Source organism: Gossypium raimondii, chromosome 9 (genome assembly GCF_025698545.1).
Source record: "Gossypium raimondii isolate GPD5lz chromosome 9, ASM2569854v1, whole genome shotgun sequence".
Taxonomy (NCBI): domain Eukaryota; kingdom Viridiplantae; phylum Streptophyta; class Magnoliopsida; order Malvales; family Malvaceae; genus Gossypium; species Gossypium raimondii.
The window spans coordinates 40,993,454-41,006,102 of record NC_068573.1 but is presented as its reverse complement, the minus strand read 5'-3'; the positions used below and the strand labels follow the sequence as shown (position 1 = coordinate 41,006,102).

Sequence of the window (12,649 nt, the reverse complement as noted above, 5' to 3'; positions counted from 1 at the left end):
AAGAGATAAAAGTTACATTGATTATAATTTTGTAAATCATTATATGTTTATTAAAAAAGGCACGTTATCATTTTTATGTTTGAAATTGGAAGAATTTGTATCTTTGTCTATTAATTGTGTAATTAAGCTTTCAAAAAAATAATGAAAAAGGGCCAAGTTTGAATCGCATTAATAGATTAATAGTGAATTACTCTCTAGACAAATTTTGTAACTACTTTTTATGTTAATTAGACAAAATTTGTGTATGTTAATTAAAAAACTTACATGCTTTAATAACGTTAAAGCATTTTTTTAATCCCACCTCTTTATGAAATATTTCAATTTCTTCCAATCTTTTACCACTGAGCTTATCATTTCCGTTCGGTTCATGAAAAAAATCAGAACGATGGCAAATAAATTAATGGTGAGCAACAGCAACCTATCTATGTTCTGATAAGACAAATATAATTTTGAATGGATTTTGTAACCCGATGATGAATAGGGGTCTTTCAAATAAAAGGGTGTTTGTAATATTTGATACATTATGGGATAGGACCATTAACCATGTCGTTATCCTGAAAAAAAAAAAAAGTAATGGTTTTATGAGCAAAGAGAGATTACTTGAATCCTTGGGCAATGACGCAGCCAATGATCTCACCAACTCAACATCTGTAGCTTCGATGCTTACCTGCTGTTGGGGGATTAAATGCCCCTCCATCACCTCATAATTTCCTTCATAAAACCTGAGTAGGAATCATGTAGAACCCTGGTCCAGAGGAAGCTGTATTGAATACGATATTCCTGATCCTCCACTATGCTCTAAATTTTGAACTCTATCCACAAATCCTATATAAGGGCATGGATTTAAAGTTTAAACTCTTCCAAAAATAAATGCCCATATTTCTTTACGGGTCAAATGTTTTCATTTCATGAGTTTTTCAAGGTTTTCAACCGAATTAAAAGAAAAAATTTAGGGTTAAAATCGAATTTAGATATCCTTCAACTCTTGTTGGTGATTCGATTAATTATCTGGCGGACGACATTTCAAATATTTATCCTAAAAGAATTTGTTGCTCTCAACACTTCTTATTAATAAATGAATCATAAATTTATATTCAAGCCTAAACTCTTGATAGTTGATACTCTATTTTGATAAGTTCTGTTGATATTAAAACTAGTTATGACTCTGTTATTTAATACGGTAGTGACGAAATTAGCAATGATATACGTATTTGAAGTCAAACACAATAATTGCAATGAGTCCGGAATGGAAAATTATTATCGGAAATATTTGATTAAATTGTATCTATATCTAATAAATAATGAAATTTATGTTTATTAAAAATGAATTTAAATTTTTATATAAAATAATAAAGGAATAAAAATATATTAAAATTAAATATTTTAAATTTAAAAATAAATTGAATGAAATATAAGAGAGAAAGGTAAAAGAAGTAAAGTTTGCCAAGATTATTACAACGTAAGAAAGAGATGGGTTGGAATGCTTAAACATATATATTATTTTATTATGAATAGAAATAGAAAATTTTCGTCTCAGCACCGATTGTCCCTCTTCACCTCCAACAAAATTGAAACTGTGGAGTGGGTTTGAAACTTTATTATTGATCATTTTGATCCTTAAATTCTAATTATTTTGTATTTATTCCACTTTGAAAGTTTGGAACCAAAAGTTGCGTGTAAAATTAAATACAACATAGTGGATACAATTTTGGATTTATCCACATGAATTCTTTTTGTATATCAATACAGTGATAATATTTTATATATACTTATCTTGTTATCATTATTACTGCTCACGCAGGATTTATATATTTTAATTAATTTAATTTACAAATTTAATTAGTTAACTATTTACTTAATCATTTTAATGGCAATTATATTATTAATATATTCTAATTTTTAATTATGAAAATTAAATCTATTTACAATAAGAGTTTAGAATTTGATTAAATATATTAAATAGATTTCTGAGTCAATTTCGGTAAAATTCTTCTTGAATTTGAATATTAAATGAAACTCTAAATAACTTTATTTTTTTTATTTTTGAAAATTGCAAACAAATGATGTATATTAAAAATATGGTTACTAATAATTTTATACTTTGTTAATTGTTAATTTTGAATTTATAGTTTATAAGAATTAATTATTTTAGATTTTAAAACCTAGTTTTTAATAAATAGTCCACAAATTCTAAATTAATTAGTGACTAAACATGACTTAAATTTATTTTTATAAAAATTATATCAGATTTCTAGTTTTAGTGGGAATTTTAGGACAATAATCCTAAAAGAAAGTTTGCAAACAAATAGAATATGAATTTAAATTGATCTGGAAGTAGATGTACCAACAAAATCATTTTTATACTTGATATAAATATTTTTTATTTTAATTAATTTATCATTTTCAATCTTAAATTAATTTACGAGTCAATAATTTTAAATACATTATTTAACAATAAAACAATAAGTTTCTCTAGTTTAATTAAGTACATTTCAACTTTTAATTTATGAATTCAACCTCTTAACGACTGATTTAAAAATTAAAATTTAACTATACACTTCTATTGATTTTGAATATAAGGTTTGATTAAAAATTAAATTTGAATTGTTACTAATTAAATTTTAATTTTTAAAGTTTAAAAAGTACCAGAATTGATGGGGAAATTAGACATTTTTCTCTCTTTTCCCCACTCCAAGCGGGAATTAACCTTGAAATTTTAATTCCGTTGCCCTCAATCTCATCTATGTGATACCCGTGAAAGAGATGGCAATCCAGCCGACCAGCTAAATTTGATTTCAAATTCAACTCAAAAAAATAAAATTAGATTTGCCTAATTGCCTCCAACTTTATTAAATATGCCGATTGAGGGTTAGCTTGATTGATATCGACATTATTGCCAGTGTAAGAGGACACGAATTTGAGTGCGCTGAAGCGTATTATCTTCTTATTTAAAGGTTAGAGAATAGCTATGGGTAGTTCTAAAGCTTGTATCAAAAAGAGTAGATATCATAAGAACTTATAACGTGATCAATGTTTAAAGAAAAAAATTTACTAAATATGCCACCATGTTTAACTTTTTTCAATATTTTTATTAAAATAAAATTTTATTTTATTTTTATTATATATCATTTGATAAAAACAATGCCTTACACCTATTTATCCATTTATAAATCAAATAATTCATTCAGAATAATAAATTAACACCAAAAGGACGTGTAATTAGTTGCTTTGGCCTAGGGCCTCCTTTATGTTGTAAAATGGAAAAAAAAAAACACTAACTGATAGCCATAAATATTAAAATTACACATAAATTTTAATTTTGTGTAATTTTATATATAAAATTTAAATTGATGAAATTTTTGCAAATCACTAGTAACATCATTTTACATTGATATATTGAATACACAAAAATTATATCAATCCAATATAAAGTTAAATGTGTATAATTAAATCAAAATAAAATTTTTATGTATAGAGATATAAACTACAATTCAAAGTTCATGTGTAATTGCATATGAAATCTATCCCAACTTGATAATCATAAACTTAGAAATAAAGATTTGATTTTATAAATTAAATATCTCAACGTTCATGCTAAGATACTTTTAGAGACAAAATAAAGAATTGTTAAGAAAAGGCAACAACAACATCAAACAACGATCCGTTATGCTAAGATATGCCATGAAATCTCGGTTCTCCAACCACAAATCAATGGAGTACATGTGAGATATATTTAAACTATAAAAACAACATTGCCTATTAACCAAAACAAAGAACAGGAAGGTGGAAGAGGAAGCCACTAAACCGCTAACCCAAGATAGTCAATTTCATTTTTTGGTACTGTCCCTTCCAGTTGGAATACTCTGTTATAGTAATAAATGTAAATCATAATAACAAACTTTAAGGTATGTTTCGATGTAAAATCCAATTAAGATTAATCGATTTAGTCAATATAAATTCATACAAAAAATGAATTTTAAAATATAATTATAAATTTAAATTTGTTGACTGATAAATTATATTATGCATAGTATGACTGTTTAATTTATGGAATAATTATTCTAGACTGTGAATTGCAGAAACTGTGTTGGATACTCTTTGTAATGACAGACGAATTAAGGAACTACGAACCAGAGATTGGGAGATTCAGATCAATCACATCTTTCGTGAAGCAAGTTATGTTGTTGACATGCTGACAAGGTTGACTACAGCAGAAGAATTCGCGCTACAGGAGCTGCAACATCCTCCTCTTGGCATCAAAATGACACTTATTGCTGATAAATTGGGAGTTTCTACGAATAGACTGTGTGCACTGTAGTTTTATTTTGTTTAGCCTTCTCCTATTTTACAAAAAAAATATATAATTGATGAAGATTTTGTAAATTTTAATTTATTTAATTTTATTATTTAATTTTTGTAAATAATTTTTTTATATATATAATAAATATTTTTTAAAATAACGATAAATCTAATATGATGTGTAAAAATAAATCAATACTAATATGTATAGAGAAAATTAGTACATCTACCTAAACAGTTCTAAATGTCTTGCACCAAGTATCCCTCAACAATATTTGAGAAAAAAAATGAAAGGAAACCGAGAGAGAGAAAAAATGAGTGAAGTGAATATTTTAATGGTATGTTTAGTATTACTTCGAGAAATATTTTTAAGATAAAATGTAATTTTAAGATAAAAATATTCTTAAACAAGTTAGTTTTAAGAGAAAAATACTTCTGTCAAGCCTAAAAGCACTTTTTGAGAAGTTAAAATGTTAGCTTTTCTCAAAAAAAAATTTTCAAAAGCATTTTTAAAAAGCATTACTAAATTAAGCCTAAATCAACACAATTATAAAAGAATTTCTATATATTATCAACAATAGAAGAGTTACGGTATATATAACCTACAACATATGAAGCTTTAGAGGAAAGAGTTGATAAATCCCTATAATCATAGATTAACTCAATCTTAAAAAATAAATCTCATCAAATTATAATCAAATATTTGACTCTGTCAAAGAAAAAAAAGAAACAAATAAAATCTCATCATACTTGTCTCAATCAACTCCTTGATTTCTATCAATTATTAGTAGTAATTTTATTTTTATTTTAGTAACTCTTTTCCTTTAATGTTTGAAATTTGTACTTTATCTTTAATATTATCCTTTTATATTTTTTGGGGTAAAATATCCTTTTATATTTTAATAATACTATTAATGGTTTATTAATGATCTTTTAGATATAATTATCCAATATAAATTTTATTATAATATAATTTTATTTATCATATTTTCTAAATTAATTTGAATTTTATATATAAAAAACAGGCCGACACAATCAAATCGAAATTAAAAGTGGAGTAAATCCTATCCTTTAAAAGACATAAATAAACGTGTACATTGTCGTTTTCCGGATTTAAATAATTTCAGTCTACCATGTCTTCATGTGATATTGGTATATTTATAATGTGGTATGAAAGTCTCTTTATTTAAGGCCTCTATAAACTCATAAAATGAGCTATAAATAGGTGATGAGCTTGCCTAACTTCCTTTACAAATACCTACCCAACCGGACCTTGTGTTCAGTGTTCTAACATCACCTACGTTAGCAAAGAGTAGGGGAAAGAAAGATGGTGGCCGATCATTTCAGCGGCGGCGGTTGTGGTTGGCGAGATATAAAGACATTCGGGTTGAAACTGATTTTGGGACGGTGGTTCATGGTGTTTGCTTCACTGCTTATCATGTCGGTATCTGGCGCAACATATATCTTCGGTCTATACTCCAATGTTATTAAAACATCTTTGGGATATGATCAAACAACCCTCAATCTTTTAAGCTTTTCCAAGGACTTGGGTGGCAACGTTGGGATCCTATCGGGGCTCATCAATGAGGTTACGCCGCCGTGGGTGATTCTCTTGATCGGGGCCGTCATGAATTTCTTCGGATATTTCATGATATGGCTCGCCGTCACCGGCCGCACCGCTAAGCCCCATGTGTGGCAAATGTGCGTTTATTTCTGCTTAGGTGCCAATTCCCAGGCCTTCGCCAATACTGGGGCTCTGGTCACTTGTGTCAAGAACTTCCCTGAAAGCAGGGGAAGTGTTTTAGGCCTTTTGAAATCTTATGTAGGTCTAAGTGGTGCAATATTGACGCAGTTATACCATGCTTTTTATGGGGACAACTCAAAGGCTCTTATCTTGCTGATAGCTTGGCTCCCTGCGGCTGTTTCGTTTGTGTTTCTTCGGACGATTCGAATCATAAAGATCGTTCGAAGGCAAACAAACGAGCTTAGAGTTTTTTATAACATTTTATTCATTTCTCTTGGACTTGCTGTTTTCCTTATGGCTTTAATCATCGTACAAAACAGGTTAAGTTTCAATAGGATCGAGTATGTCGGAAGTGCTTCCATTGTTTCTATATTGCTGTTTTTCCCACTTGCGGTCGTTATCAGAGAGGACTTCAAGATTTGGACAACAAAGAAACAAGCTTCGAATGATGTTTTCCAGGTGAAAGTAGTGACGGAAAATCCACCTGCGCCGGCCGTTGAGTTAGCAACACCACCGCAAACGGTGATATCTGCAGGCGGAGATCCTAAACCTGCGGAAAAACACGACGGTTGCTTGGAAAACATTTTCAAGCCTCCAGACAGGGGTGAAGACTACACCATATTGCAAGCACTTTTCAGCATCGACATGTTGATTATCTTCATCGCCACCACATGCGGTGTCGGAGGAACGTTGACGGCGATCGACAACTTGGGTCAGATTGGCAACTCATTAGGCTACCCGAGTCATAGTATAACCACTTTCGTTTCGCTCGTAAGCATATGGAACTACCTGGGACGAGCGGTCGCCGGTTTCGCTTCCGAATACTTGTTGACGAAATACAAGATACCAAGGCCATTGTTGTTCACTTTCGTGATTCTCTTGTCTTGTGTCGGACATGTTTTAATCGCTTTTGCAGTCCCAAACTCTCTTTACTTTGCTTCAATCATTATCGGATTCTGTTTCGGAGCACAATGGCCATTAATGTACGCCATCATCTCCGAAATTTTCGGCCTTAAATACTACTCCACGTTGTACAACTTCGGTTCCGTGGCTAGTCCCGTCGGTTCTTACATTCTGAACGTTAAAGTAGCCGGACATTTATACGACCAAGAGGCTTTGAAACAATTGAAAGCTTTGGGTCGTACGAGGAATCACGGGGAGGACTTGACTTGCAATGGAGGGCAGTGTTACAGAAAGGCTTTTCTTATAATTATAGCCACCACATTGTTTGGATTCCTTGTTTCTGGTATTTTGGTCATTAGGACCAGAAGCTTTTACAAGAGTGACATTTACAAGAAATTCAGGGAAGAAGCTCAGGTTGCCGAAACAGACATGGGCTCAAGTTCAACTTCAAAACAAACTCACTCCATGTCTACTACAGCTGCTTCAACTACCTCACCCAACTGACTAAATAGTTCTAAACATTTTAATCTTTGCTTAATTCAGCCTGTGTTATCAGTTCTCTCTCTCTCTTTCCTTGGGAAGCATACCCTTTTGCAAGATCTAAGCTTTAATATTGAACTTGTAAGAACTTATGAAGGAGTACTCGACTTTGGCCACGTGAATTTGGACATTATATGATTTTTAGATTTGAAATTTCGTTTTACTATATTTAATTTCTTTTAAAAACATTCTTAATGATACTTTTAGCTAATTTAACCTACCTCTTCTGCTAAAATAACACTTTTTTTTATATACATCTATAATCACCTAAAAATCTTAATTAAAATAAGATAATACAGTTTGAGTCTAACTCATAATCTTAAAAGAGAAAAAATCCAACTAAATTAATACCGATAAGACTTACTAAAGCCTAAGATTAAATAACCAGCAGCAGACAAAGCCTGAGATTTTTTTTTTTTTAATTTTTAATTTTTGAAAGAGCCTGAAATTCATTTAGAATAACAAGATGTCCTATTAATTTTGAGATCATGAATCAGTGTTGCAACGGATGAGCAGCTGTGAAACACAACAAATACAAGACAAAATGACGCATCCAAGATTTTGATGTTTGCGGGTCTTTTCAAGAATCATGATTCATGACAAAGAAGATGACATTTTATATTTGGAGTCATCAACGGTTACTCTGTTTCACTCTAGTGACAAGCAGTATGTTTTTTTAAACTGTTGTTTGATGGGAAAAATTGATTGTGGACAATCTTAATTAAATAATTTATACAAATTAATTATTTAATTATTCAAATAAAATTAAACTATGATATACAATTTAATTTTCACTTTAGATTCAATTATTCAATTTATTCATCAATTAAGTAATAATCTAAAGAAATTAAATTATTTCTAAGTCATATTTCGCGTCCTCAAGAAAGTACGTTTACTACGGATAGTAATTCATGCAATCCACTTCTTATTCGTCATTTTTGTCCATTTATATCAGGTTCTTATTAGGCAATCCACTCAAAATTATAATAAGCTAGTGAAGGGATCGGTTAAACATGCATAATTAAGGCTAAAATAATTTGTGGTTAAATTCCAACTATTGTCTATTAATTACAAAGTTATTTAGTTGGAATTTGATAAGCTATTGTATAAAGTTGGAATTTGAAGGTCTGCCCAGAAATTACCCTACCAAAGAGTGACTCTATACCATAATTCCATCATCAAACACCTCCAACAATCCTTCATAGATTTGAGGAGGGAAATATTGGAGAGCCTGATCTGTACTGCTACCAAATAATTTTTTCCAATCCATAGTACCCACAGTAATTCCTCAGATTGCACCATAGTACCAGCCTCTAATCAAAATTCAGATAAGAAAACAAAAGAAGCTATGATTTACAAAACAATTTTAGTGTTAAATTTGTAGAAATTTAGGACAAAACAGTAAAATATCTTAATCGCTAATAGTCATGCTATTATGCACCGAAAGTATTCTCACACATCTCTTTTATAGCACAAATTTGTTGAAAAATCATATCAAATAAAAATTTATATTAAAAATAAAAATCTTTCAGTACAATGAAATATACCGACATTTTATCAAACCCATTTTAAGTTAACATGTTTGAAAATTCGAGTCAATATCTGTTTAGATGTTAAAAATTATATTAATTTTTATTAATTAAGAAAAGGCAATATGTAATTTATGTTATAATTCATAGATATTGTATTTATTTGAATAAATAAATTACTCACTTATTGTTTTAAAAATTAATGGAGAAGAAAAATACTGTAATTAATTTTACGAAAGACAGATTATTCTTAAAGGGAAGGATTTTCCTTGTGGATTTTATTTTATTTTAAGAAAAGAGAAAGGAGGAGGTTGAAAATTTGAAATATGTAAAACTCTAGGACTGTTAGCAGAATTAGGTGCAGGTTTGTTTTCCTGGTACTTGATGGAGTGGTAGGTTGTTACAATGCTTCCTTAAGCTGTATTTGATACCAATCACAAATGTCAAATAATGATACAATTGACCTGATGCACTTTGCAATTATTAGGGTAAATTTAACCACAAACCCCAAAGAGGTCCTAAACCTGCCTTCCTCTGTCGTTATAATCACGGATTGTATTCCAAATAGACCTTTCCGAAGCTGACACCATTTTGTTTGGGACCTCCCACGCCCACCATCCCACCACCCTCTTCAAACCCTAACCCCACCACCCACCACCATTGCCACTACCTCTCTTAACTTTCTGCTATACGATTGGTTCACAGAAGCAGTGCCAAATCTTACATAGGCATGCGACAAAGATATATCTGACTTTTTTTTTATTTTCTTTAAGTCTTATCGTATTTGATATTTATATCTAAGACATATGTGAGATGCAGACATCGGGTTCATCTACAATCATTTACTGTTGGAATCGTGAAATTTCCGGTAAGATTAGTAGAGACCCCAAAAAGAAAATGCGGTGGGTGACTTTGACATGAGAACGTATTCCATATTTGTCATATGTGGGTGACTTGAAATGACTTCAGAGGTGTTCCACATTCCACGTTTCACATTTCTCCACCTTAACTTGTCGGCCCAAAATCCCGTTCTTCATCCTTGTTACCATGTGTATGTGACCATTTTGTACTTGAAATATAAAAGCAGATGGGAGACATTCATCAAATGACAAATTCTTCAATTATTGATTTCATTGTGTTTTTCTTTTATACATTTCATAATACATATATATTCATATCTGTCTAAAAATTGATATCATTGCATTTATCAAACCTACTCAAAAGTGAAAAAGAAGAGAAAGAGCTACCAATTTGGCACATCATATGCTAGCATCCTTTTGCGGAATGCCAAACTTTAGGTACATCGTATTCTTGGTTTGACATCCTCTATCATATTCATTTGTAAGATAACTGTTGAATACTTGTTAATGGCGGCCACAACCTCTTTTCTTTTTATGTTCAATCAAATCAATCACGTTTCCACTCAAGAGTTATCCATTGAGCTAAATGGGTTCAATGGGCTAAATCCCTTGGGGCTTTTATGTTGCCCTTTTACCATCTTTTTATCATCCAGATTCAAGCCCAACCAAGTAGGCTTTACCATCTTTTTATCATCCAGATTCAAACTTTGATGAAGTGGAGTTGTATGTGCTTTTCTGCAACCAATAAGATAGTAATTTGGTAAGGTCGATTGTGGTGTTAAAGATGGAATAGGATTTCTTTTTGGTCCTCATCTATCCCTTTGCACACAAAAAATAGACTTTTCAAAACCTTATCCCATCCCCCTACAACCAAACCATTTTTAATCCAAACTTATTACTAAAAACTAAATAAAAAAAAGTTAAGACCTTCCTTTTATTTCACCAAATTTTTGAAAAACGGAAACATTAAAAATAAAATTATATGCAAAATTAGAAAACTTATTTCATTGTTTTCTCTAAAAATATTTTGTAAAATGGTTTATATTTAATTAATAAATTGGCAATGATTCAAACCCATTTAAAGGTCAAATTATTCTCTTTTTCTCAATATTTTTAAATATCAAAATTTCTTACCGTCTTTCAAATCTATTAGCAAGGCTTAATACATAATTTGGTATACGTTTTTTCCTAATGTGATACATGTGTTATTTGGTCCAATTTGATACCAGATTTGACAAATGTTATATATTTTGGTACCCAAAGGTAACGATATTAACTTTTAATGTTTAATTCGATTTTAGAGTTGATTTAATGAAAATACATAATCACTAATAATATTAACAATTAACTTTCATTAAATTAACCCTATAACTTGAATTAATTCACATCCATCGATTGTATTTTACAAATTAAACAAATTCACAATTAACACAAAATGTATTCTATTAACAAAATCATGAGAAATTCAAACATAATAATATTAGCAATTAACTTACATCAAATTAACCTTAAATCTGAATTAAATACTAAAAAGTTAACACAGTTATCTTTGGGCACCAAAATATATAATTTTTCATATACAAGTACCAGATTGAACCAAAAATAACACAGTACCACATTAAAAAAGTATCAAACTCGGATACCAATTATATGTTAAGTCTGCTATCAAATAAATTGTACTTTTTAAATATTAATAAAGTCATCCATTTGATTTTCATTTTTAGATAAGAGAAGTAAATAGAACAAATTCTTGACATTAAAAATAGAGGGACTAAAGTCTAAGGAGTACAGAGAGTGGGGATACAATTAAAACTAGAATTTTTGCTCAAAGCTGGTACATTGAGAGGGTTTAATATGTATATGGGCCCTTGTACGACAATAAATTTATCAATTTGACATCTAAAGAAGTTTTTGGTGAGTTTGACATACCATACCATCCAACTCCTTATTCATTAAAAAAAAAGTTCACTGAGTGATAGGCTACAATTACTTCTTTGTGTAATAATAGATTCAAATGATTGTTGAATAAAATTATTTACTCAACAAGACTTCACACATGTAAGATTAGGGAATCCAAAATGCGTTAGCAAATATAATGTACAATAGTTAGAATGAAACTATTTTTCAAGTGCAAACCAGAAGCTTTTTCATTAAAGTTCATAATTTTAAAAAATTAAGTTTTAAAAAATATTTTAGAAGTTTATGGAATTTTTAATTGTTATAATTCTAGATTTTCAATTTCTTTTTGGAATTTTCTATTTTTAGAATTTTATGAAACTTTGCATTCTTTTAATTTAAGAATTATTTTTTATAAAATTGTAAATTTTTCATGTTTGTTTTACTGTTCATGTTCAGGGTGTCGTCTCCAATGTTTGAACTTGAGTTCTCCTATTGTGAGTACAATGAGCCTTACCATTATTATATTTGTTTAGATTCTAGAATTTTCATAAATAAAAGAATAATATGCTTTAACACACTTGAAGTCATGTCCTCCTACGTTGGCAACAATTCTCATACCAATCAAGCAAATGCTCAATCAACAAAGATATAAAAATTTTAATAAATTTTAAAAGAAACTTTGAATAACACAAATTTCCTATTCCAATTTCACTTGAAGAGGTGATATTTTAAAAAATTTCTTGTAGTCTTATTCAATTTCATACATGTAGTTGGCTATAGAAAGACATAAATTTTTCGGTGGCTGCATGGGGGAGAGGATGTGACTCCCCGACCTTTTGGATGGAAGAAACTTTGCCGGAGGTTGAACCCATTGT

At 30.0% G+C, this 12,649-nt stretch overlaps 1 protein-coding gene across 1 annotated transcript; it reads left to right on the top strand.

Moving 5' to 3' along the window:
• The first annotated feature begins 5,485 nt into the window (after positions 1 to 5,485).
• Positions 5,486 to 7,639, top strand: LOC105799741 (protein NUCLEAR FUSION DEFECTIVE 4). Its single transcript, XM_012630440.2, has one exon. It carries the CDS (start codon positions 5,627 to 5,629, stop codon positions 7,448 to 7,450), a length of 1,824 nt encoding a protein of 607 aa, XP_012485894.1. The 5' UTR covers positions 5,486 to 5,626; the 3' UTR covers positions 7,451 to 7,639.
• Positions 7,640 to 12,649: the final 5,010 nt, after the last annotated feature.